This window comes from Narcine bancroftii, chromosome 6 (assembly GCF_036971445.1).
Source record: "Narcine bancroftii isolate sNarBan1 chromosome 6, sNarBan1.hap1, whole genome shotgun sequence".
NCBI classification, from domain to species: Eukaryota; Metazoa; Chordata; class Chondrichthyes; order Torpediniformes; family Narcinidae; genus Narcine; species Narcine bancroftii.
Window position 1 is genome coordinate 245,185,756 of NC_091474.1, and position 27,916 is coordinate 245,213,671.

At 43.2% G+C, this 27,916-nt stretch overlaps 1 protein-coding gene and 1 long non-coding RNA gene across 3 annotated transcripts in view; one reads left to right on the plus strand and one right to left on the minus strand.

The window, feature by feature from the left end:
• Positions 1-27,916, minus strand: part of brox (BRO1 domain and CAAX motif containing) — a 74,988-nt gene that overhangs the window by 13,924 nt on the left and 33,148 nt on the right. For both annotated transcript variants that reach the window (XM_069887874.1, XM_069887873.1), the window contains exons 3-6: positions 7,404-7,500; positions 1,310-1,405; positions 1,139-1,211; positions 132-237 (exon numbers count right to left, since the gene is read on the minus strand). In XM_069887874.1, the coding sequence (XP_069743975.1) occupies positions 132-237; positions 1,139-1,211; positions 1,310-1,405; positions 7,404-7,500 (372 nt within the window). The remainder of the gene's footprint in view (positions 1-131; positions 238-1,138; positions 1,212-1,309; positions 1,406-7,403; positions 7,501-27,916) is intronic.
• On the plus strand, positions 14,959-23,134 carry LOC138737205 (uncharacterized). Its single transcript, XR_011340834.1, has 2 exons — positions 14,959-15,103; positions 22,698-23,134. It is a non-coding gene; the product is annotated as an uncharacterized lncRNA (long non-coding RNA).

Below are 27,916 nucleotides of genomic sequence, written 5' to 3' on the forward strand. Positions count from 1 at the left end.
GTTTCAGACATTTAACTGAACTCAGTGCCATGGCATTTCTGAAGTCTCAGTCACCAGGCAATTTGTCAGGGAGACGTGCTCATTTTGATCAGGGCAGCTGGGGAAAGAGTTCAGTGTTTATGGGAACGTACCTTCCTGAGCCTCTGCCTGACACTGAACGACGTAGGTATCGAGAACCCGCGATTCAAGGTCCTTTCCTTTCTCAGGCATCGTCACCAGCCGACTCACATCATTGTCCTGAGTGGAGCAGAGAACATACAACATAACACCACAGCCCTTCAGCCCACAATGTTGTATCAGTATAGAATGAAACAGCCTGAGAGACAGCAGCAGTTTGTGTGCAGGCATACAGACGGAAGACACGTCACTGGCACAGTAACACAAACGTACACATTCACTGTTCAGATCCGAGATAAACACTCCACAGAATGGGCTCCCGGATTACATCAGGTCTCACGCACATCACCGAAAGAGCACCTGGATGACATCAGGTCTCAGGCACATCACCGAAAGAGCACCCAGATGTCACCAGGTTACGCACACATGCACACCACCGAAAGGGCTCCCAGATGACAGGAGGTCACGCACACATGCACACCACCGAACGGGCTCCCGGATGACATCAGGTCATGCACACATGCACACCACAGAGAGGGCTCCCGGATGACATCAGAACACACACACCACAGAAAGGGCTCCCAGATGACATCGGGACACACACACCCACACCACAGAAAGGACTCCCGATTTACATCAGGTCACACACACACCACAAAAAGAGCTCCTGGATTACATCAGATTTCTGCCTTCATTAAATTTGCATTGTTAGCTGTGGAGTAAGTCCTACCCTTTGGGACACCAACGTGGGGAATTGGAATGGCGTAAAGCTCAAAGGTAGATCAGAAAAAGTGAAAACCTGCCTGCCAGGGTGGAAACGGGTTCTGGACTACATCCCAACTGGTGCGGATCTGGCCTCGAGCTCCAAAACTGCCTTTTGGGTGAGGACAGGATATTGCTCTCCCAACCCCCCTCCCTGCTCCCAGGACCACCCCCGCCCTGCTTGCCTGTCCAAAAGTGAAGCTGTTGTCAATGATGCACTGGTTTTCAGGAAATGGGCAAGGCAGCAACAACTGGTTACCTTGATGTGCTTGAAGATGCCAGCTGCAGTCCTCAAGCTTCTGTGGACATCTTTTGCTTCATCCACTGTTACACTGAGAGTGAACACAGATCCACATGAATCAACCTGACTCCCATTCAGTTGCAGCCCCCAATACAAAGAGTTGTGCTTTTGAATTACTCAGGTACTTACTCCTCCTTTCCAGCGAGCCTGGAGGCATACTTAGTGTGCCAAAGAGCGATATTAAACTCCATTGAGGCCAATTCGAAGATGGCATCCTGCTGGGCACTAAGATCAAATGTCAAAATATTTTAATTAAATCTTTTCAATAAATTACAGAAAGCTCTACACCAACATGGTTTTGAGTCCATCAGGCAATTGATCTTTACCCCACTGTCACTACATCATTGTTTTTGCTCTTCTATACTATTGTACAAATGCTAGAGCTGACCTGTTGAATTGCCCATGGAAGAACCCTTCTCATTGTTGTGTCTATGGACATTAGTAAGGCCTTTGATCAGATCCCTCAGGGAAGGTTTGTTAGGACGGTTCAATCATTAGTTATTAACAATGAAGGAGTAAGAATGAATTCATCAATGGTGGAATGGGAGATGCCAGAGAGTAGTGGGAGATAACTATTTGTCAGATTGGAAGCCGGTGACTAGTGGTGTGCCTCAGGGTTCAGTATTGGATCATTAATATTTGCCATAGACTATAATAATCTAGATGATACGGTGGTAAGTTGGATAAGTATGTGGATGTTACTGAAAGAGGTGGAGCTGTGGATTGTGAAGAAGGATTTCAAAGCTTGCAGAGGGCCAGTAAATGGATATATATTGAACCAATTTAAATTAAGCAGGTCAACTAGGCAGGTCAACTGTCCACTATCTCCCTCACTGTTCGCGTTAGCTATAGAACCATTGGCAGAACTGATAAGAACAGAAAATAAAATAAGAGGGATAAAAATAAAAGAGAAGGAATATAAAATCAGTCTATTTGCAGATAACATCAGAGTATACTTAACAGAACCAGAATTATCAATAAACGAATTACATAAGAAATTGAAGGAATATGGAGAAGTATCGGGGTACAAGATCAACGCAAATAAAAGTGAATAATGTGGATTTCACAAAGTTTAAGAAAAAATCACCATTTAGATGGCAGACACAAGCAATCCGATACCTAGGTATACAACTAGATAATAATCGAGGCCATCTATACAAATTAAATTATCAGCCATTAATGAAGAAATTACTAGACGACTTAGAACATTGGAAAGATTTGCCACTAACACTGATAGGAAGGGTAAACTGTATTAAAATGAATATCTTCCCAAGGATACAATACATATTTCAATCATTACCAATGCACCTAACAGAGAAATTCTTCAAGGAGCTAAAGAAAATAATAAGGAAATTCTTATGGAAAGGGGGAAACCAAGGATAGCGCTAAATAAATTAACAGAATGGTACAAACAAGGGGGCTTACAGCTACCAAACTTTAAGAATTATTATAGAGCAGCACAATTAAGATACCTATCAGATTTTTATCAAACAAGGGAAAAACCAGATTGGACCAGATTAGAGCTCGATAAAATACATATACTATATAAGTGGGATGAAAAGCTGGTGCAACGTAGGAATTCACCAGTACTGCATCATCTGCTCAACATTTGGAAGAAGATTCACGTAGAAAGGAGTAAAACAAATTATCAACTACCAAAATTAATATTGACGCAACATCAACTAATCCCTTTCACAATAGATAACCTTTCCTTTAGAGAATGGGAGAGAAAAGGGATCAAAAGAATAGAAAATTGTTTATCGGGAAATAAATTATTATCTTTTGAACAAATGAAGTGCAAATATGGTATAACTCACGGTACAATGTTTGCACATCACCAACTGAAAACCTACTTGAAGGACAAATTGGGAAGCAATTTTGAATATGTGATTACAGACACAATGATAATTAAAAGATTTATAACATCAAACTGCAAGAGAAAGAGAATGAGGAAACAAACTGTAAACCCAAACAAAAATGGGAACAAGATCTAAACATAAAAATAAAGAATGAAACATGGGAAAAGATATGCTCTGGAACTATGAGAAATACAATAAACACGAGGTTACGCATGATATAATATAATTGGTTACACAGACTATACACCATGCCCCAAAAGTTAAATAAATGGGACCCAACATTATCAGATAGATGTTTTTGCTGTAAGAAGGAAACGGGAACAACAGTACATGCAATTTGGGCATGTGAGAAAGTGGAAAAGTTTTGGGAAGATCTAAGCCAGGTATTAAATAAAACCACAAAAAGCAACATACCAAAAAATCCAGAGATCTTTCTTCTAAGTAATATAAGAAGTAAAGAACTTGGACTCAATTTGGATGGAGCACAAAAAAGATTTATTATGATAGCCTTAGCTGTAGTAAAAAAAATGTATAATGTCAACCTGGAAATTAGAAGATAGCCTGAGAATACAGCAATGGTACATTGAAATGAATAAATGTATTCCATTGGAAAAAATAACATATAATTTAAGAAATAACATCACAGTATTCGAACAAATTTGGGAACCGTACATGGAACACAACAGAGAAGTCCTACCGCGGACCTCCACCCCCTAAAATGACAGAAGGAGAAGACGACGAAATGAACTGACCAAGTATGTAAAAGTAGATGACACAAATTTCTTGTTTATTTTCATTGTGTGATGACATTGTTTAATGGGTTTAATGTATCATATATGTTGAACATTTAGTGAGTGGGGATGGGGGTGAAGGAAGAAGGGAAGGGAGGGGGGAAAAGGGGAGAAAATAACAGTGTATATTCAAGAGGGAAATGTTTGGGTGTATTTTGGTCCGTATGTTTCACAGTGTGAAAAATTTTTTAAATTTTTTTAAAAGCTTGCAGAGGGGTTTAGGCCAGTTAGAAGAGTGGTCTGAAAAGATGGCAGATGGAGTGTAATGCAGGTAAGTGTGAGGTGTTACATTTTGGTAGGGCTAATCAAAGTAGGACAAACATGGTAAATGGTAGGGCATTGAAGAGTGCAATAGAACAGAGGGATCTAGTTTCTTGAAGGTGAAGTTACATATAAATCAGAGAATAGAACAGAGGGATCTAGTTTCTTGAAGGTGAAGTCACATGTGGATAGGGTGATTGTTACAAGATCAGACCAGCAACCACAAAGAAGGCATATCACACAGGGGTAAAGATGAACAATTACTTTATTAACAGATCCTTCTGGCTGCCTTTGGAATCTTCATTCTTTTTGAAATCCCAACATTCTAAACTGTGCTCCAGACCATGACTCATGCTCTGGGCCTCCTTCCACTCCACAGAACCCCCCCCCCCACCCCAGTGGTGGGTTATCGTCCAAGTCCAGAAATTTTTAGATAATTTTCTACACATGCTCAGTTCGTCTCCCACTCTCTCAGCAGTCCACCTTCACCTTGGCTCTCTAAGGCAAACTGTCACTTTTTAACATAAAACCACACAACACATAGGCCAATATACAACACAGAACACTGTAACAGTGGTAAAGAAAGCTTAAGGTATGTTGTCCTTTATAAATCAGAGAATTGAGTATAGGAGCTGGGATGTTATGCTAAAATTGTACAAGGCATTGGTGAGACCAAACTTGCAGTATCGTGGACAGTTTTGGTCACCAAAGTATAGGAAAGATATTAACAAATTGGAGAGAGTGCAGAGAAGATTTACTTGAATGTTGCCAAGGTTACAGGTCAAAGTTATAGGGAAAGGTTAAATAAATTAAGTCTTTATTCTTTGGAGCGTAGAAACATTGAAAGGGGATTTAAAATTATTAGGTGTATAGATAGAGTTGACGTAGAGAGGCTTTTTTATTTCAGGGGGAGCTACAAACATGAGGACAGGAGTTGAGAGTTAGGGGACTAAAGTTTAGAGGAAACATGAAGGGGGACTTCTTTACTCAGAGAGTGGTGGGTGTGTGGAACGAGCGTCCAGACAAAATGGTGGAAGGCAGACTTGATATTAGCATTTAAGGAGAAGTTTATGGATGGGAACGGAATGGAGGGTTACGGGTTGAGTGTAGGTCAGTGGGGTTCGGGGGAAGAAAGTGTTCAGCACGGACGAGAAGGGCCAAGTTGGCCTGTTTCTCTGCTGTAATCATTATACATGTTGCTTCCATGTCTGGTCAGCACAGAAGGTTTATGATCATGTCTGGTCAGCTGTCAACCACAGAATGCAACAGCACAGAAAATAGGCCATTCAACCCCTCTAGTCTGTGCCGACCATTGTTCAGCTAGTCCCAATAAACCGCTAACCAGAAATACCAGGGTTGTGAGTTCAAGAACCAAACGCATGGATGGGGTGGTGGAGATTGTGGATGAGGCATTAAAGAGACTAAACCACACGACACAGGAGCAGAAATAGGTTATTCAGCCCATCAAGTCTGCCCTGCCATTCAATCATGAGCTGATCCATTTCCCCACTCAGCCCCACTGCCCATCCTTCTCCCCATAACCTTTGATGCCCTGTCTAATCAAGAACCTGTCAAGCTCTGCCTTACATACACCCAATAACTTGGCTCCTACACCTGCCTATGGCAACAAATACCACAGATTTACCATCCTCTGGCTGAATAAATTTCTCCGCATCTCTGTTCTAAGCGGATGCCTTTTAATCCTGAAGTTGTGCCCTCTTGTCCTTGTCTCTCCCACCATGGGAAACAACCTATCTACTCTGTCCATGACTTTCAACATTTGAAATATTTCAATGAGATCCCCAGCCCCTCATTCTCCTAAATTCCACCGTGTGCAGGCCAGAGCGGAGAAATATTCCTCGTATGATAATCCTTTCATTCCTGGAATCATCCTTGTCAACCTCTTCTAAACCCTCTCCAACGTCAGCACATCCTTTCTTAAATGAGGAGTCCAAAACTGCGCACAATACTCCAAGTGAGATCTGCACATGATTCACAACAGGATTTGGAAAATCCAGGAGGCATTTTCCGCTGCTTCCTGGCCAATTGCAAAGCAGATCATCTGCTCCAAAAGAAAAACTCTTTCAAATGTCAAATTCTAAAACAACAATGGATGATCAGCATGACAGGGCAGCACATGAGGGAAAAGAATCAGGGCTCACTTTTCAGATAGAGGTCCTTCAAATCTGTGGAGGTTATCTGCTTCTCTCCCCATGGATGCTGCCTGGCCTGCCCAGTATCTCCACCAATTCTTTTTATTTCAGATCATCATCTTATTTACATCACCACGTGGGATATTTTTGCTGAAAATAAGACTGCTGTTTTTTCCTTCTTTCTTCAAAGCTATTTAATTGGTTGTGAACTACTTTGGGTTCTCTTATGTATGAAGAGCACTCAACCATTGAACAGCTTGTGGCACAACCAATGTCAAGAATTGCGTCAATAACCCATCATTAAGTTAACCCTTTGTCTCGGTTTTCTGGGACTATGAACACATGTGCTCTGTATTCTGGTTTTCCAGCACTGTTTTTATACCCAACCACCAGCTGGCCCATACCGTAGTTTACCCATGGATCCAGTCTGGAGTATATATTATAAAAATGGTTGGAGTCCAAAAGGTTAAATAGCACCCACGGAGCCAAACCACTGCATGGACTCATCATTACTACGTGGAACGTAAAAGCACAGTGCAAGTCCTTTGGCCCTCAATGTACCAACCAATAGAAACCCACTCCACAAATTAAACCTTTCCTACCTTACACTTGTAATCCTTTATTTTACTTCACCCATCTGCCTAGGGGTCTTTTAAAAGTCCCTATGTACCGGACTCCACCACCACCACCACCACCCCGGCAATGAATTTCAAGTGCCCACAACTCTCTATGTAAAATACATACTCCTGACGTCTCCCCTAAACCTTCCTCCCCTCACCTTGTACAGATGTCCTCTAGCATTTGCTACTCTCACCTTGGGGAAAAAAGGGGCTGGCTGTTCATTTAATCTATGCCTCTCAAAATCTTGTAAATGTCTACAAGTCACCTCTCATCTTTCCTTGCTCTAAAGGAAAAAGCCATAGCTTTGTTAACCTTGCATCAAAAGACACGTTCTCCAATCCAGGCAACGTCCTGGTAAATCTCCTCTGTACTCTCTCAGTAGCTTCTACATCCTTCCTGTAACGAATACCTTCTTCCAAGTGGATTTGCAACAACTAGTCAACAATTAGTTGACAGAAAGAGGGATCGACCTGCTGAATGTGCAAACAGATAGTCACAAAGGCAACACAACAGTGGGAGACAGTTACTGGAGACCCACCTCACTGTGTTTCCCTGCAAGGTGTCAGTCCATTTGAAATTCTGAATGAAACGCAGTTTGTTTTCTTTCGTGGTGCCATCCAGTGATGCAATGAAACCTTGGAAATAGAAAAGATAAAAGAAATGAGCAAATCATGATTGTATCACTTTTTAAAAAGAATAAGAATTTAAGGTTGAACAAGAAAATCTGCAGATGATGAGGTCAAATGCCATACACAGACGTACTGGAGAAACTCAGCAGGTTACACAGCATCGTGATGAAGTGATGGGTAATCAACGTTTCAGGCCTAGGCCCTTCATCAGTGTGGGAATGAGGTGTGGAATTGAAATGGTTGGCCACTGGGAGGTCCTTGCTGATGCACCAGAGCGAAGGAGCTCAAGGAAACGATTCCCCAGTCTTCGTTCGGCCTTCCAACGTAGAGATAAGGATTTACGTCATGCTCTAACGTAAGCCTCTTTCAGGTGGCCAGAATACCCCAATGTAAAGCCTGAATGTGGCTGTTGAGAGGCCACCTGAAAGTCCCTGATGCAGCTCGGAGGAGACTCATCAACCCTCCTCCGGGAGGTATAATCTCCGCATCTGAGCAGTCCCCCAAGGAACCTGAATGCAGCCGCCTGAAAGTGGCTGCTAGGGGGCGGGCTGATGACAATCAGCCGGCGACCCAAATCCCCACGTCTGACAGCCCCCCCCAGCCCCACTGCCCCGAGGTCCCACGCGACAGGCGCCAGAGTGCGCTCCGAGGTGCCTCTCCTGCAGCTGTCCCTTTCAGACGGATAGTGCAGCACTTTCAGGGCTGCCACCTGAATGATCATTCTACAGGGCTGTATTCGCTTCTGCAGGGGCATTCTTGGCGGAGGATACACCTGACAGCGGCTTCAGTAACAGATCTCTTTTTATTCTCAGGCAGCTAAGGGGCTCGATGTGGCTCCTTATCCCAAACCTGCGCATCATCACCATGAACATCTAATCCTTTGATGGGCTCACCCCTTGCTAAGATGGTTGGCAAGGAGCCCAGTCAGCCCCACTCCACCACCATTCTCTCTGAACAACTTTTATTTTACATACGACCATAGACAATTCAGCTCATTGAGTCTGCCCTGTCACAATTTTGAGCTGAGCCATTTTCCCACTCAGCCCCTGTTGTGTGTGGAGGAAATGTGGCCTCCCTGCCTGTCTGGAACATGTGTATTGCAGGTGGTCATGTGTCCTCCATGTCTGAAACTTGTTCAGAAGTTGCATCACCTGTCGGTCAAGATTGGATTCCGGCCACTAATTAGTGTACACGTCACTATTGGCTAATTTAAATCAACTAGGGTCATTATTGGCGAGAAGCACAGAGTAGTACTGTGTATAGTACATTCTTTCTGTCTGCCTCTTGGTCCAAGCCCTGGACAGCACCCCATGCCAGGTTGCTACAGTGGATGTTGCTGGAAGGGTCACAGATAAGGTGTTCACTACAATGAAGCTGAGCCAATAGTATTGGGATAGATCAATACTTGCAGTGGAGCCACACCCCTGTCGATCAGGGAACTGGAATTGCGTGTAAGAGTCCCTGTTCGTAGTGTGTGAGCAGGACTGAATACAGGTTTACTGTTGTCAGAGTTTAACTGATGGCAGAGGTGAATGTTGCTTAAGCGAATTAGTAACTGTTTAACATTCTCTTGTTTGTTTTCCGGCTGTTAATAAAAGTTATGTGTGATTGTAACACTTATGTCCAGCCTTCTCTGTGAACCCAACGAACGTGATACTCTTCTCAATACAACTGCTCAGCCTTCTCCCCAGAACCTTTGATGCCCTGGCTAATCAAGAACCTATCAATCTCTGCCTTCAATACACCCAATGACTTGGCCTCCTCAAGTCATACAGCTGCAATGTGGAGGTGCCACATGATGAGAATTTCACCCCACTTGCTTTCACTGAATCAGAGGGGTAGCTTGGAAATGACAGAACAGTGCAGCCCCTTCAACCTGCAACATCTGCACCTAACATTATGCCAAAGTCAACCAAAATTCTGCTGCTTCCCCTGCATGTTCATGTGCCCATCTGACAAACCCTTATATAGAAACATAGAAACTAGGGAGAGGAGTCGGCCATTTGGTCCTTCAAGCCTACACCACCATTCATTTTGATCATGGCTGATCATCCACTCCGTACCCTGTTCCAGCTCTCTCTCCATACCCCCTGATCCCCCTAGTCACAAGTACTAAATCTAACTCTCTCTTAAATATAGCTATGGAACCGCCCTCAATCTCTTCCTATGGCAGAGAATTCCATAAATTCACCACCCTCTGAGTGAAAAAAATTCTTCCTCATCTCAGTCCTAAAGGACGTCCCCATTATCCTTTAACTGTGACCCCTGGTTCTAGACTTGCTCAACATTGGGAACAATCTTCCTGCATCTAGCCTGCCAATTCCCTTAAGAATTTTGAACGTTTCTATTAAATCTCCTCTTCATCGTCTAAATTCCAGCGAGTACGAGCCCAGTCGTTCTAGCCTTTCTTCATATGCAAGTCCCGCCATCCCTGGTATCAATCTGGTCAACCTTTTCTGTACTCTCTCCATGGCAGTGATGCCCTTCCTCAGATAAGGAGACCAAAACTGAACACAATACTCCAGGTGAGGTCTCACCTGGAGTACAACTGCATCAATACCTCTCAGCTCCTGAACTCGAATCCTCTTGATATGAATCCCAACATACCATTCGCCTTTTTTACTGCTTGCTGCACCTGCCTGCCCACTTTTAATGACTGATGCAAAACGACACCCAGGTCTCTTTGCCTCTCCCCTTTACCTAATTGGATACCATTAAGATAGTACTCAGTCCTCCCATTCTTTCCTCCAAAGTGGATAACCACACACTTATCCACATTCTATTGCATCTGCCATGCATTTGCCCACTGACCCAACCTGTCCAAGTCACCCTGCACACTCTTAACAGCCTCTACACAGCTTACAACGCCACCCAGCTTCGTGTCATCTGCAAACTTGGAAATACTGTTTTCTATTTCCTCATCTAAATCATTAATATATATCGTAAATAACTGGGGTCCTAGCACTGAGCCTTGTGGTACTCCACTAGTAACTGACTGCCATTCCGAAAAGTACCCGTTTATTCCTACTCTTTGCTTCCTATCTGTCAACCAATTCTCTATCCACCTCAATACCATATCCCCTATACTGTGTGCCTTAAGTTTGTATAGTAATCTCCTGTGTGGGACCTTATCAAAAGCCTTCTGAAAATCCAGGTAAACCACATCTACTGGTTCTCCCCTATCCACTCTACTAGTTACATCCTCAAAAAATTCAATAAGATTAGTCAGACACGATTTTCCCTTCATAAAACCATGCTGCTCTGACCAATGAATTCACCACTTTCCAGATGTGCCGCAATCACATCTTTAATAACTGACTCTAATATTTTCCCCACTACCCTTGTCAAGCTAACTGGTCTATAATTCCCTGATTTGTCTTTCCCTCCCCCTTTAAAAAGCAGACTTACATTAGCCACCCTCCAGTCCTCAGGAACTACTCCAGAACCTAAAGAGTTTTGAAAAATTATCAACAATGCATCCACTACTTCATGGGCTACTTCCTTTAGCACTCTGGGATGCTGACCATCTGGCCCTGGGGACTTGTCTGCCTTTAATCCCTTCAATTTATCTAACACAACTTCATAACTTACACTTATTTTCCCCAATCCTTCCGTCACATTAGCCCCATGGTCCCCTATTATTTCCTGAAGATTATTCATATTTTCACGAGTGAAGACCGAACTAAAGTAGTTATTTAATTGGTCTGCCATGTCCTTGTTCCCCATGACCAATTCACCCGTTTCTGACTGCAAGGGACCCACATTTGTCTTTACTATTCTCTTTCGCTTTATATATCTATAAAAACCTTTGTAGTCATTTTTTATGTTCCCTGCCAATTTTCTCTCATAATCTCTTTTGCCTTTCCTGATTAATCCCTTTGTCTTCCTCTGTAGAACTCTGAATTTCTCCCAGTCCTCTGGTATTCTGTCTTTCCTGGCTAGTCTATATGCTTCCTCTTTACACTTGATACTCTCCCTGATTTCCCTTGTTATCCAAGGATGTACTACCCTCCTTGAGTTATTCTTTTTCCAAACCAGGATGAACAAACACTGTATTTCATCTAGGTGATCCTTAAATGCTTGCCATTACCTTTCTACAGTTAATCCTTTAAGTAACATTTGCCAATCTAACTTAATCAATTCGCGTCTCATACCCTCAAAGTCACCCTTCTTTAAGTTCAGAACCTGAGTTACAGAATTAACTCAGTCTCTTTCCATCCTAATGTAAAATTCCACCATATTGTGGTCACTCTTGCCCAAAGGGCTTTGCACAACAAGATGGTTAACTCACCCTTCCTCATTACTCAGAACTCAGTCTTGAATGGCCTGTTCCCTCATTGGTTCTTCAACATACTGGGTTAGAAAATTATCCCATATACCTTCTAAGAAATCATCCTCATCAGTACCCTTACCAGTTTGATTCATCCAGTCTATTTGGATCATACCAGTACTCTTGGCAGCCAATTCAAGGCACCCAACGCTGTCTATAAAAGATTTGCTCTGAAAAGCTCCTATAAACTTTGCCCTCCCCGCCACCATCTTTAATACATGTCCTCCACTGTTTAACACTTTTATCCTGGAAAATATGATTCTGACTGTCGAGTTTGTAAACTTTCAGGTTTCTCCTCAGCCTCCAACATCCCCAAGTTTGCCCAACCTCTCCTGACCTGATGATTCAAAGCCTCCAATCCAGACGGCATCCTGGCCAATCTCTTCTCGACTTTCTGCAAATCCCACAACCTTCCTAGGATTGGAAGTGCAGCCTATCCAATGTTTATGAAGCTGTAATGTAAAGGTGTTGCATCGGGAGAACTGAATGGAATGTACCAGATTAGAAGAAGTGCTTTCGTTTACAGCTTCACCTTAATGGACTATTTGGATAATGATAAGGAATTGAAGGGTAAATATTACCTCTGGTGGTTGGATCCATTTCGATGGGAGAGAAATGCAGGTTGGTGGAAAAGGGGAAGGAGAGGCAAAAAGCAGGTGGAGAAAAGTGACAGGTTCCACTTGAGAATAGGAAGCAGCATTGATACAGTCCTCAGTGTACGGAGTGGAGAGGTAGGAGAGTCCTTGCATAGGACAGTGAGGAGATGGCAAAAGGTCTCCTGCTGGCTCCCATGGCCATACCTTTGAAGTGGAGGAAATGTCTGGAGTAAAATAGCTCAAAGCAAGAACCAATTTCAGGTAGATGGGTGATTGTGGAAAGGGACAGGTAAAACCTGACCATTTTTAACATGAATTCAGCGAGAGGGTCAGTTATTCTTGTTCATTTCTTTCTGCTTCCACATTTGAATTGTAATCTCGTAACTGATTCAATACCATTATTGCATTAGTTCACATTCAGGGAAGGCGAATTCAAACTCTCTTTTAAATCCATGCCATCTCATCCAATGTAAATGTCATCCAACCTGTTAATCAAGTTCTGACAGAACTGCAATAAATGTCAGTGCACATTCTGGCCCAGCCCTTACTGTTTCCATTTTACTTTGTCATCGAGAATGTCATGCATTTCCATAGCGCCCTTCATGGTCTTGGACATCCCACTGTTCTGCAGTTATGGAAGCCTTTGAAACTTGGCACCATTACACATACACAAGGATTTCCCAATCAACAGTGAATATAACTCACTTTTTAGTATTTATTGGGAGACCTGATGAAGATAGCAGGATCAACTCTTCTCATCTTCTTGGAAATTATCAGGATCCTATCTAAGCCCCATCTTCACCTTCAACCCCAAATACACTAATCCCAAACCTAGAGACCTAGCTACCAACAACCTCCATTACAACTGGATCCTCAACTTCCTGATTTGCAGGCCACAGTGAGGATTGATGACATCATCGATCCTCGCTGTTTGTGGCCCCAATAATCCTCAACATCAATGCTCTGTTTTTTCTGTGTGCTCAGCCCTAATGCTCTCAACTTTTTGGGGGGCTATGGCCCTCTTAGGACTTCGCTCAAAATTTGTAGCCTCCCTTCCTTGTGAAGCAGTCAAGTTTAGTTGGATTCTTCCATACTTCTCTCCTACCGTCTCCATAAAAAATAATTAAATGTGCTGTGGCCCCCGTTGAGAATGGCTGCTCTGCTCCTCATACATTCACGACTCTATAGCTAAGAACTGCTCTAACTCCACCTACAAATTTGCAGATGACACCACCACTGTAGGCCAGACCGCAAACAACGATGAGGGAGCATAGGGAAGTAGAGGATCTGGTGGCCTGGTATCAGGACAACAATGTCCCTCCCAATGTCAGCGAATTGAAGGAAATTATCATTGAATTCAGGAAACAAAGAGGGAGCACACCCTTGTATTTCAGCAATACTGAGCTGGAGACGGTGGAGAGCTTCAAGCTCTTAGGAGCAGGAATGACAGCAACCTGTCCTGGTCCAACCATATCAACCATTCCACTTTCTCATATACCAGCGGATATTCAGCATGTTCTGGAGGTATCTTTCCAACTTTTATAGGTGTTTCACAGAAAGTCCAGATGCATCACAGCTTGGTATGGGAACTGCTCTGCTCAAAACTACAAGCTACAGAGTTGTGAGCACAGCTCAGGCCATCACGCAAACCAACCTCCCTTCCACTGACTCCGTCTCTACCTCCCACTGCCAGTAGATTAAAAGCCATCCCACCCCATTCACACTCTTTTCTCTCCCTTTCTGGCAGGCGGAAGGTACATGAGCTTGAAAACACAACCTTAGGATTCAAGGGCAGATTCTTAAATAAACTGTAAACAAAAGATACAGCAGATGCTGGGGTTTAATGAAGTATACAATGGTGCTGGAGACACTCAGTGGGTCACACAGCATCCACAGGAAGTAAAAAGGCAGTCAACGCTTCGGATCTGAGCTCTTCAACAGGAATGTCAGTTCTGTACTGAGTTTCTCCAGCCCTTTTGTGTACCGTCTTAAATTGACATTTTGTTGGTAAAAGATCGATGCCCTAACACCGTCTTAACTGTGGTTTTCTCTCTACTCTGCTCTCTCTCTTTGGAACATGCCACCGTGCACTCCAACCTACCCTGCCCGCTCCCCTGCACCCCAACTTACCCTGCCCCTGCACCCCAACACTATACTTTGCATTTTTACAAGTCATAAAAGCAAAGAGCTCGAAGTTTAGATGTAGGTAACAGCAGAAAGCAGATTTCTTGTCAGTGTACATATATGACGTCATATACAACCCGGAGATTCTTTTTTTTCCTGCGGGCGAGGCAGAATTACCACTTATTGGTAGCAGTGTATACAGTACATGTAAACAAAGAACTGTAAACAGATGATGAATGTACTGTAGCAACTGTGTTGCAGTGCAAAATGAAGAACAAGAAAATGATATTAGTTGAGTCGAAGTTCAGTAAAAGTAGTTTACTCAAGCAGTCACATGCAGCTTTTAAAACCCCATGGGTTTGAAATTATGTCATCACATTGTGACGTCATTTCGAACCTCCTGAGCCAGTTCGATTATGCCTTCGGTGACCCACTATGTGGACCACCCCCGCACCAGAACCGGCTATAGGAGGCTAAGCCTCTGGTGCTATTACTGTCCACTGCTCTTGGGCAGTCATCCATGTGTTCACATCGGGGGTTGTGGCAAGGGCCGATCAAGGTAGAGATAAGTGGGCTTTAGTCGGCCAGTCATAAATGTCTCTGGATGCCCCCCAATGTCCAGTGCACAAATTGTACAATTGTTTCAAGGCACTCTGAAAGGGCCCTCATATGGCCTCTATAGGGTGGCCCATGTTCACCTTTACCACAAACACAGTCCCAGAGTTCCTTTGGGATGAAAGGTGTCGTTGTTCCATGCCTTGATGTGGGAACTGGGGCCAATTTTCCAAGTCACTCCTTCAGTCGGTGGCACCTCCTGTCCACGTGCTGCGGGCATGAACTCTCCAGGTACAATGAGCGGGGCTCCATAAACCAACACTGCTGATGAGGAGTTCAGATCCTCCTTGGCAGCAGTTCTTATTTCCAAGAGGATCCAGGGCAGCTCGTCTGCCCAATCAGGTCCCTGGAGGTCGGCCATCAGGGTAGCCTTCACGTGCCTATGGAACTGCTCCACAAGGCTATTTGACTGCGGGTGGTAGGCTGTCTGTGCTTGCGATAAAATGTCCCACAGTGCGGAGGTAACCTGTGATCCTCTGTCAGAGGTGACATGTGTGGGTAGGTTGAATAGAGATACCCAGGCAGAAATATGAGGCTCTGGCACATGAATTGGTCAATGACTCCATCATAGGAACTACCTCCGGCCACCTAATTAATCTGTTGATGACTGTTAACAAGTACCTAAACCCTCGTGACACCGGAAGCAGGCCGACAATATCGACGTGCACGTGGTCGAATCTGCACTGCGGTGGCTGGGAAGGCTGAAGTGGCACCTTCACGTGCCTTTGCACTTTTGCAGATTGGCAATTCTTGCCCGCCTTTGCCCAGAACATGACCTGCTTTTTGAGTCCATGCCATACAAATTTCTCGGCTAACAAGTGGACCGTGCTCGAATGGAGGGGTGGGTCAGTCTATGAATCGCATTTTAAATGCATTGCCTTCATGCAGCAGGGATAATATGGGACGGCTGACCTGTGGAAATGTTGCACAGGAGAGTGGTACCTTGCGGCCCAAAGGCTACATTCTCAAGTTGCACGCTCATGACAACAGTTCTATAAGCTTGGAGTTCATCATCCTGGCGCCGAGCTTTGGTGAGCGCCATGTCGTCTCCACCCAGAGAGAGGGGGCATGTACTGCTTTAATGAAGGAGCGGGTCAGGGCATCAGCCACAATATTACTCTTACCGGAAATATGTTTACTTCTGGTTGAAAACTCAGATGCATACGATTGGTGGCGTTGCTAGCAGGCTGACCAGGGATCTGATGCTTTCGCGAAGGCAAACATTAGCAGTATGTGGTCAGTAAAAACCACAAAGTCCCTGCCTTCCAAAAAAAAATACCAGATGTGTCTGACTGCTAGGTACAGCGCCAGCAGTTCCCTATCGAATGTGCTGTATTTCGTTTCCGGACGGCAGAGGTGCCTTCTAAAAAATGCTAGAGACTTCCATTGTCCAAGTCCTCGTCTACTGCTGCGTCGGATGAGCCCATCGTCAAGGTGGTTGGCGCATCCATTTGTGAATGGACCAGCAATGTTGCCTTCGCTAGGGTGTATTTAGGCTGCTGGAATGCTATTGCCATCCCCTCTGTTCTTTGGCAAATGAGCTGCAAAGGGTAGAAAGCAGCAATAGAAATTGACCATCCCCACAAATTCCTGGAGTCCTTTGACGGTATCGGGCTTTGTGAATTTGAGGATGGCTTCTACCTTGCCAGGTAATAGAACGACACCCCAGCTGCTGATCTGATATCTCAAGAACTCGACAGAGGACTGCCTGAATTTACACAGTTAGCTCGAACTCCTGAAGGCGGTGGCAAAGTAAATGGAGATGTTGCAGGTGCTCTTTATGGGAGTGGCTGGCAACAAGTCCATGCCACGTCCCACCGCGTCAATCAGTCGCTGGAATGTTTGTTCAGCATTTTAGAGCCCAAAAGGGATTCTCAAAAATTCAAAGAGGCCAAATGCTGTTATGATGGTGGTTTTGAGCACATCCTCCAGGTTTACAGGTATTTGGTAGTACTCACACACCAAGTCAATTTTAGAAAATATCCTGGCCCCATGAAGATTAGTTATAAAGCCCTGTATATGGGGCACAGGGAAGTGGTCTGCAGTGGTCATGTCGCTGAGATGTATGTAATCCTCGCAAGGTCTCCAGCTTCCTGTTGTTAACATTGGGGAGGCCCACTGACTATTCAACTTGTGTATGATTCCAGTTCCTCCATTTAGTGGAACTCTTGTTTTGCAAGCCGCAACTTGTCGGCAGCAGGCGTTGGCCTTGGGCGTGTCGAGGAGGTCTTTGGGTGATGATGTGGTGTGCGACACCACGTTTGGGTGTGGCAGTGGAGAACCAGGGAATGACAATGTCTGGAAACGCCGCAAGAAGTTTGGTGAATTGTTCGAGTACTCCAAGGCATCTAGGTGCTGGATGGTAGTTTGGCTTTTCCAAGGTGGGAAGTCTGGAACGTTGTGGTATTTATCAACTGGCGCCCATTTAAGTCCACCATCAGTGAGTGGGCTCTGAGGAAGTCAGGTGCAACAGACTGGACAGAGCAGCAAGAATGAACTTCCATGTGAACTTATTGCCAAATTTCAGGGGTATAGTCCATGTGCCATACATACGAATCAAGCTATTATTCATCGGAGTGAGCGTCAGACCCGCAATCCTGGTACAGGTGTCAAAGCCCAAAGGAAGAAGGACACTAACCTCCGCACTCATATTGACTAGAAATTTGCGCTGGGAGACTTTGTCCCAGATATACTGTAGGCTTTCACGGTGGTCAGCTGCTGTAGCCATTAGCAATGACTGGCCATGGCATTTTCCCGGAAAAGTGCAAGGGGTCGGCAGCAGCGAGCACCAGAACCCCAGCATTGATGGTAAAAAACACCAGGTGGTTGTCACAGAGTCATGCTTGTCTGGGGGAATGTGCGTCCTCGTCACCGGTACTCGTGGAGCCTGGGCCTTTGGGTGTGATGCAGCACTCATTTCTGTGGGCCTTGCTGTTTCGTGTGCCACAGAATGTCTGCATGGGCAGCCACTGTTCGAGGATTATCAAAGTCCTCAACAGCCAACATGAGGCGGATGTCTTCTGGAACGTGCTCTAAAAACAACTGTTCAAAGAGCAAGGCCTACGATCATCTGCCAGTGCCAAAGGGGCGCAGTCCCCAGGCCATCAATATGGAGGAGCTGTGCAGCTCATGGTCGTCGTGAGAGACCATAAATCCAGAGAAGTTGGGCTTTTAGCTCCTTGTACTTTACGAGAGCTAGTGGGTCCTGAAGGAAATCCACTACTCGACTGGCCACGTCCTGGTCAAGGGTGCTTACTACATGATGGTACTTAGTGGCGTCCACTTCTATCTTGCGAATGTGGAACTGCGCCTCAGCCTGCCCAAACCAAATTTCAGATTGAGTGGTCCAAAAGACAGGCAGTTTGATTGTCCATGATGGGTCCAAAATCGAGTTGGGCTGGTTGTTGGGGTCACCAATGTAGCAAACTATGTCATAGTGCAAAATGAACAAGAAAGTGATCAGACATGGTCAAGTTGAAATTCAGTCCAAGTCATTTACTCAAACAGTCTCACACAGCTTTTTAAAGCCCCGCACGCTCCAAATGACATCATCACATTGTGATGTCACTCGGAAGCTCCCAATCCACTTCGATTAAGCCTCAGTTAAACCACTACAGTACACAAACTGACTGTGTAATTCAGAGATTTTTTAAAAAATCAAGCAAGTGCAAAAGTATGAGACCTTAAATGAGTCAGTCGCCCTTTTCACATTTGCATCCCACTAATTTGGCCATTCAGTGTCCTGGGATAGGAATGGGGGTTTGACTTTTCACACTTGACCACTCCAAACTGGGACATTGAATGCTTTCACACTTCTAAGGTAGACTGTCCTATCTTCTACTGGTGACGTCATGACACATTAAGTGATGTTGGACCTGCCCTAAATCCTGATCAATGTATTGTGGTCTTATATTAGAACAAAATTAACCATGCCTAATTATAACATAATTAAGCTTTATGTCTGCTGAAAAAGGGTGTTTGTAATGACGAGCCGCTGTTCTGCGCAGAGCTCCAACAGGAGGCGCCCATTGTCGTTGCACTTGCCGACGCCATGCTTGCCCAGGATTCCTGGCCAGGTTTCTGAGTCTTTGCCGACACGAGCGTTGAAGTCGCCCAGGATGACAACCTTGTCGGCTGTAGGGGTGCGTTGGATGAGGTTGCGCAGGTCGGTGTAGAACTTGTCCTTTTCTGCTGGTTCCGCCTGGAGGGTTGGAGCATAGACACTGATGAGGGTGATGCAACGCTTGTTTTGAAGGGGGAGTCGCATGGACATGATTCGGTCCGAGAGGCCTGTCGGAAGGTTTTCGAGTTTGGAGGCAATGAAGCTCTTGACCATGAAGCCGACACCATTAACAATGGTGTGAAGCAAGGCTGTGTTCTCGCACCAACCCTCTTTTCAATCTTCTTCAGCATGATGCTGAACCAAGCCATGAAAGACCCCAACAATGAAGACGCTGTTTACATCCGGTACCGCACGGATGGCAGTCTCTTCAATCTGAGGCGCCTGCAAGCTCACACCAAGACACAAGAGAAACTTGTCCGTGAACTACTCTTTGCAGACGATGCCGCTTTAGTTGCCCATTCAGAGCCAGCTCTTCAGCGCTTGACGTCCTGCTTTGCGGAAACTGCCAAAATGTTTGGCCTGGAAGTCAGCCTGAAGAAAACTGAGGTCCTCCATCAGCCAGCTCCCCACCATGACTACCAGCACCCCCACATCTCCATCGGGCACACAAAACTCAAAACGGTCAACCAGTTTACCTATCTCGGCTGCACCATTTCATCAGATGCAAGGATCGACAATGAGATAGACAACAGACTCGCCAAGGCAAATAGCGCCTTTGGAAGACTACACAAAAGAGTCTGGAAAAACAACCAACTGAAAAACCTCACAAAGATAAGCGTATACAGAGCCGTTGTCATACCCACACTCCTGTTCGGCTCCGAATCATGGGTCCTCTACCGGCACCACCTACGGCTCCTAGAACGCTTCCACCAGCGTTGTCTCCGCTCCATCCTCAACATCCATTGGAGCGCTTTCATCCCTAACGTCGAAGTACTCGAGATGGCAGAGGTCGACAGCATCGAGTCCACACTGCTGAAGATCCAGCTGCGCTGGGTGGGTCACGTCTCCAGAATGGAGGACCATCGCCTTCCGAAGATCGTGTTATATGGCGAGCTCTCCACTGGCCACCGTGACAGAGGTGCACCAAAGAAAAGGTACAAGGACTGCCTAAAGAAATCTCTTGGTGCCTGCCACAATGACCACCGCCAGTGGGCTGATAACGCCTCAAACCGTGTATCTTGGCGCCTCACAGTTTGGCGGGCAGCAACCTCCTTTGAAGAAGACCGCAGAGCCCACCTCACTGACAAAAGGCAAAGGAGGAAAAACCCAACACCCAACCCCAACCAACCAATTTTCCCCTGCAATCGCTGCAACCGTGTCTGCCTGTCCCGCATCGGACTTGTCAGCCACAAACGAGCCTGCAGCTGACGTGGACATTTTACCCCCTCCATAAATCTTCGTCCGCGAAGCCAAGCCAAAGACAAGCTTTATGTACAGAGCAGTATGAGCCCTCATCTCCTGTTGTTGTGCCGACCTATACAAACCTTTATAAGGAACCATGGAAAAGTCTAGCAATAAATTGCAATAGCGGTCAATTTTTAAACAGCGTGGGACAGTTTGTAGCGCTATAGCGCACAATTTATCAAGTGTAGGAAAGTTGGTAGCACTATCGTGTACAATTTATAAATACCGTGGGGGAAAAAAGCGATGGCGGGGCCTGCACTCCCAGAATTCCATGTGGCAGAGAAAGGGTTATATGACCGGCTGCAGTAAGAGCATTTATGGAGGCGTTTTTCTGCTGCATGGCATTCTGGGAAGTGAGGTATGCCATTATTTCCCCCCCCCCCCCCCCCGTCTTTATAAATTGTGTGCTGTAGCGCTATCAACTTGCCCACAATGTTTAAAAAATTGTCTGTAATTGCTTTTTATTTTCTCCTCTCCCCCCGCACCCCCCACGACTTTCCCACGGCAAAGCTTATACCTTCATTTTAATCTTTTCTTCCTTCATGTTCTTGTATCATTTCAATCCCACAATGCAATTACCTATTTCACACTTGTCTGATTACAATGCTGGTGTCTGCAGATGGCAAGGGATTGTACTAGGGGTCAAGGTCGTCAATCCCCAGCATGAGATAACGACATCTGACACCAGTGTTGAGCTGATTTTCCTTTCACACTTGGCACTTTAAAGGCCAATTGGCGTTAATTCCTGAGATCACTTGCAAGTGTGAAAAGGGCTTCTGATAGAGTTTGTTGTTGAGAAGTCTGATGGTGGAGGGGTAGCAACTGTTCCTGAACCTGATGGTGCGAGTCTTGTGGCACCTACATCTCTTTCCTGATGGCAGTAGCGAGAACAGAGCATGTGCTGGGTGGATCCTTGATGATTGTTGCTGCTCTCTAACAGCAGTGTTCCCTGTCGATGTTCTCAATTGTGGAGGAGGGTTATGCCTGTTATGTCCTGGGCTGTGTCCACAACTTTTTGGAGGTATTTACACTCAGGGGTATCGGTGTCCCCATACCAGACTGTGATGCCGCCAGTCAGCACACTTTCCACCACACCTCCATAGAAATTTGCCAGGGTTTACGATGTCATATCAAACCTCTGCAAATCCAGAGGAAGTTGAGGCACTGATGTGCTTTCGACACGATGCCATTGGTGTGTTAGGTCCTTCCAAGATGATAACTCCCAAGAACTTAAATTTGCTCACCCTTTCCCCTAATGATCACTGAATTGTATACCTCCTGAAGTCAACAATCAGCTCCTTAATTTTGGTGACATTGAGTGCAAGGTTGCTGTTTTTAGCCAAATTTTCAATCTCCCTTCTATATGCTGATTCATCACCTTTCTTTATACAACCCACTATCCTGGTACTGTCAGCAAATTTGTAGATGATGTTATTGTTGTACCGAGCCACACAGTCGTAAATGTAAAGTGAGTAGAGCAGGGGTTTAAGAACACAGCCTTGTGGTGCTCTGGTACTGATGGGGATTGTGGAGGAGATGTTCTTACCAATCTTCACTGATTGTGGTCTGGAGGTGAGAAAATCCTTGATCCAATTACACAGTGGAGTGTTCAACCCCAGGTCTTGGAGTTAGTTTGCTGATCAATTTTGATGAGATGATGGTGTTAAATGCCAAAATGTAGTCGATAAACAGCATCTTTATGAATGCATCTCAACTGTCCAGATGTTCCAGGGCTTTGCATAGAGCCAGTGAGATGGTATCTGCCATAGTCCTGTTGCAACAATAGGTAAACTGGAACATATCCATCTCATTGCTCAGATAGGAGCTGATATGCTTGAACACAAGCCCTTCAAAACACTTCATCACATGCAGTTATACAAACAGCAATGTGACTACAATTTACACAGGGAGATGCTTGGTTCCAATGCTGTAAAAACAATTTGACCAGGATCAGTAAAACTATTTTTTGAAATACTAATTTCTAAAGCAGCATTTATTACCTTCTTCCCAGCAGGAAGAAGGCATGGGAGAGTGAAAGCCTACACCAACAAGCTTAGACAACTTTCTCCCTGCAGCCATCGGAGTCCTGAATGAACCCCATAAACAGTGCTGTTGTGGTCAGAATGCTGTGCAGTGAACGAAAGAAAATCCACACAGAAGCTGTGAGTGAGCTGAACAAACCAACTGATTTTACTGGACCAGGTCCTTTGTGACTGACATCAGCAAGTGCGAGCCTACACCACTGTGACCTGGTTTGCTTGCAGATCAGTGCAGTCATTGCTTGGTGCTAACTGATCTTCCATTTCATTGTTATTCTATACTCCAAATTGTGCTTTTACTCAGTTGTAGGAACATCAGAGACAACCCATTACAAGAAGAAGCTTCTCGCTCGATTTGGTATTTTGTGACAAACAAACTTAAAACTATTACATCATTGAATCCTGCAAATGTTATCTTTTTTTGTAACATGAAATCAGATTTTTTAAAAAGACCAACAGCGCAGTAACAAGCCCTTCCAGTCTATGAGCCAGTGCTGCCCAAATATCCCAATTAACCTACAGCCCCATGTTTTGGAACATGGGAAGAAACCAGAGCACCTGGAGGAAACCCATGTAGAACGTACGAACTCCTTACAGACAGCACTGATTTGAACTTGAATTGCCAGTGCTGCAATACAGCTGTGCTAAACACTACATTAACAGTTCAGCCAATATACAAACAACCCAAGAATCCTTCTTAGAACTACTTTTGAATATTGCAAGCATTTTTCAACCAAGGAACTACTTTGGCTGCATCATGAATTGCATCCAAAGAGAACAGTGGGTTTCTGAATATTTAAGGTATTTGGGATACTGAAGGAAAATGTTGTGGTCGATGATCAGCTATCACCTCACTGAGTGGCAGAAAAAGCATGGGGTACTAAGTGGCCTACTCCTGCTCACAGAGGGTGGAGAATTACTGCAATTCATTATCCTGGAAAAATGAGAAAACTTTTATCGTAAGTGGTTAAGAAGAGAACAAACTTTTGAATGATAGGAATTGGGGAGAGGGGGTTGAGGAGAAGTAGCACAGAAAAAAGTTGAAGTCTGGGACAAGTTGCTACGTCCAAGGCCAGCACCAATAGAAATTCACCAAGACAATGGTATCTCTAAGGCAGTATTTTTTATTAATAATTATTAATAATAACACTTCCTACTTAACTCTAAACTTAACCTCACTATGAGCGCAAGAGAGAGACAGACAGACACACACACACACACACACAGAGTAGGTGGGTAGGTGTAGAAGGTCCTAAAACCATTACAGTTGAGACATGATTTGTAAAATGAATCAATTTTTAAAGTTCAGTCAGTTTGTTTTGAAACTCAGATGCTTTAAATTGTTTCTCAGAAGTAATTATGGAGTAGGTGTGAGGCCTCAGACTTCTCAAAACGCACAAAATTCTTGCAGAGTTGTTTTCCAGAGAACTGTTTCTTCATACGAATGAATTTCCTCTCCTTCATGGAGATTTCAGAACTTGTGTTTTCTTCCACCATGATTTCACAGACCCTAGCAAGGGTTACATGAGGTCATCATGTAAATATGGACACAGTCCAATTTTAAAGAGACAGCTGAAGTGGCTCCTCCTTACCACTGATTTTGTATTCTTTTTACCATGGGAGGTACATAACACAAAGAGTACTTACTTCTCTGACTGGAGGCTATTGCATTTTTGACCTCAGATGTTCCTTGGTGCAATATAAAAATGTCTTTTCTCGAGTGTCAAAATCACATGACATCACCTCATTACTGTCTTTTTTTTTAATATATATTTTTATTTTTCACACTGTGAACCATATCAACCAAAATATATACAAACATTTCTCATTAAATATACACACTGGCATTTTCTCCCTTTTTTCTCCCACCTACCCACCCTCCCCCCTTCCCACCCCCCTCCAAAACCAATAAATATTCAACATATACAATACAATATAATCATAAAACAATGTCATCACACAATGAAAATAAACGAAAATTGTGTCATCTCGTTTTACACATTGGATCAGATCATTTTGTCTTCTTATCATTTTAGGGGGTGGAGGTCCGAGGCAAACCCTCTCTGTTATGTTCCATGTACGGTTCCCAAATTTGTTCAAATAATGTGACTTTATTTTATAAATTATATGTTATTTTTTCCCAATGGAATACATTTATTCATTTCCATGTACCATTGCTGTATTCTCAGGCTCTCTTCCATTTTCCAAGTTGACATTATACAATTTTTTTGCTACTGCTAAGGCTATCATAATAAATCTTTTTTGCACTTCATCCAGTTTGAGGCCTAATTCCTTACTACTTATGTTACTTAGAAGAAAGATCTCTGGATTTTTTTGGTGTTATTTTTGTGATTTTATTTAATATCGGATTTAGATCTTCCCAAAACATATTCACTTTCGTACATGCCCAAATTGCATGGTTCTGTTAGGAATACTATGATGTCATCTGCAAATAAGCTGATTTTATACTCCTTCTCCTTCATTTTTATCCCTTTTATTTTATTTTCTGTTCTTATCAGTTCTGCCAATGGTTCTATTGCTAAGCCGAACAATGAGGGGGATAATGGACATCCCTGTCTAGTTGACCTACTTAATTTAAATTGGCTCGATACATATCCATTTACTGTTACCTTCGCCAACTGTCCATTATACAATGCTTTAATCCAATTAATATATTTTTCTGGTAGATTGAACTTCTGTAATACTTTAAATAAGTAGTTCCACTCTACTCTATCAAAGTCTTTTTCTGCGTCTAAAGCAACAGCCACTGTTGGCTTCTTATTTCCTTGAACTGCATGAATTAGATCAATATGTTTACAGACATTATCTGCTGTTCGTCTTTTCTTAATAAATCCAATTTGATCTTATTTTACTATTTTTGGTACACAATCGATCAATCTGTTTGCTAATAATTTTGCTATTATCTTATAATCTGAGTTAAGTAGAGATATTTGGTCTATATGATGCTGGTGTTAATGGATCCTTCCCAGTCTTTGGTATTACTGTAATTATTGATGTCTTACATGAATCTGGCAAGGTTTATGTTTCTTCTACCTGGTTCATTACTTCCAGGAGAGGAGGAATTAATAACGTTTTAAATGTTTTATAAAATTCTATTGGGAATCCATCTTTTTTTACACATTGGATCAGATCATTTTGTCTTCTTATCATTTTAGGGGGTGGAGGTCCGAGGCAAGCCCTATCTGTTATGTTCCATGTACGGTTCCCAAATTTGTTCAAATAATGTGACTTTATTTTATAAATTATATGTAATCCAGCTTTATGTAATCATTACATGATTATATGTAATCACGTAATCCAGCTTTTTTAATACATCCTGTACTTCCTCTATTTCAAATGGTTTTACAAGTTGGTTTTGTTCCTCTTCTTGCAATTTTGGCAGTTCAATTTTAGCTAAAAACTCTTCTATTTTACCATCTTTCCCCTCGTTCTCAGTTTGGTACAATTATTCATAAAATTCCTTAAAGTTGTCATTAATCTCTATTGGGTTATATGAAATTTGTTTGTCCTTTGTCCTTGATGCCAATACAGTTCTTTTAGCTTGTTCTGTTTTAAGTTGCCAGGCTAATATTTTTTGTGTTTTTCCTCCCAGTTCATAATACTTTTGCTTTATTTTCATTATGTTCTTCTCCACCTTGTACATTTGTAATGTTTTGGGTTTTTTTTGTCTGCCAATTCCCTCTTTTTCGTTATATCATCCCTTTTTACTAGTTCCTTTTCTGTACTTACTATCTCCCTTGCTCTATTTCCCGATTTTTCATCTTCATTACATAACTTATTATCTGCCCTCTAATGAAGGCTTTCATTGCGTCCCATAATATAAATTTGTCTTTCACTGATTCCGTATATATTTCAAAATATGTTTTAATTTGGCATTCAATAAACTCTCTAAATTCCTGCCTTTTAAATAGCATGGAGTTTAACCTCCATCTATATGTTCTTGGTGGGATGTCCTCCAGTTCTATTGCTAATAACGGGTGAATGATCAGATAGCAATCTAGTTTTATACTCAGTTTTCCTAACTCTTCCTTGAATATGGGCCGACAACAAAAACATATCAGTCCTTGAGTATGTTTTATGCCTACTCGAATAATATGAATATTCCTTCTCTCTTGGGTGCTGCCTCCTCCATAATGGTTTCATTTCCACATTGATTTAATCATAAATTTGGCTATTTTATTCTTTTTGCTTGTCTTTTGTCCAGTTTTATCCAACATTGGATCCAAATTAAGGTTAAAATCCCCTCCTATCAATATATTTCCTTGTGTATCTACAGTCTTCAAAAAAATATCCTGCATAAACTTTTGATCCTCCTCATTAGGTGCATATATATTGAGTAAATTCCAAAATTCTGAGTATATCTGACACTTCATCATTACATACCTCCCTGCTGGATCTATTATTTCCTCCTCTATTTTGATTGGTACATTTTTATTAATTAATATAGCTACACCTCTAGCTTTTGAATTATATGATGCGTCCTACCCAGTCTCTCTTTAATTTATTATGTTTCACTTCAGTTAGATGTGTTTCCTGAAAAAATGCTATATCTTTTTTTTTATTTTTCAGTAAATTTAATAGCCTTTTAATTTGGGTATGTATTCCATTAATGTTTATAGTCATATCGTTCAACAAGATGTAAGATTACATCTTGTTTACACCTCATTTCTGCTTCCTCACCACCACCATCCCCCTTTTCCCCATTTTCATCTCTCAGTTTTCTCTTTTTAAACTCAATGTATGACAACACATTTAAAACATAAAATACGCCAACAATTCCCACACCCAATATTACCTTAACCCCAATGCTCTCCCCCTCTCAGAGTTTCCCCTCATCCCTTGCCGGGCAACCACAACTCCCCTTTCCATTTGGATTGCGATCTTGTTCACAAGTGCCAACTGATTTCGCAGTGACGGTTATTCTCTCCCCCCACAAAAAACATTTTTTTCACACATATAACAAAGTTCTCCCTTTTTTCCCCCCCTTACTTCCTTCCTTCTCTTTTCCCTCTTTACATATACATTGTTTTTACATCTTTATATATATTTTATCGCCATTCTTCGTTCTTGTTACATCTCCCCTTCTGTCCTGCAAACGTTCTGCAAATTCTTGTGCTTCCTCCGGATCCAAAAACAGTCTGTTTTGCTCCCCGAGTATAAATATTTTAAG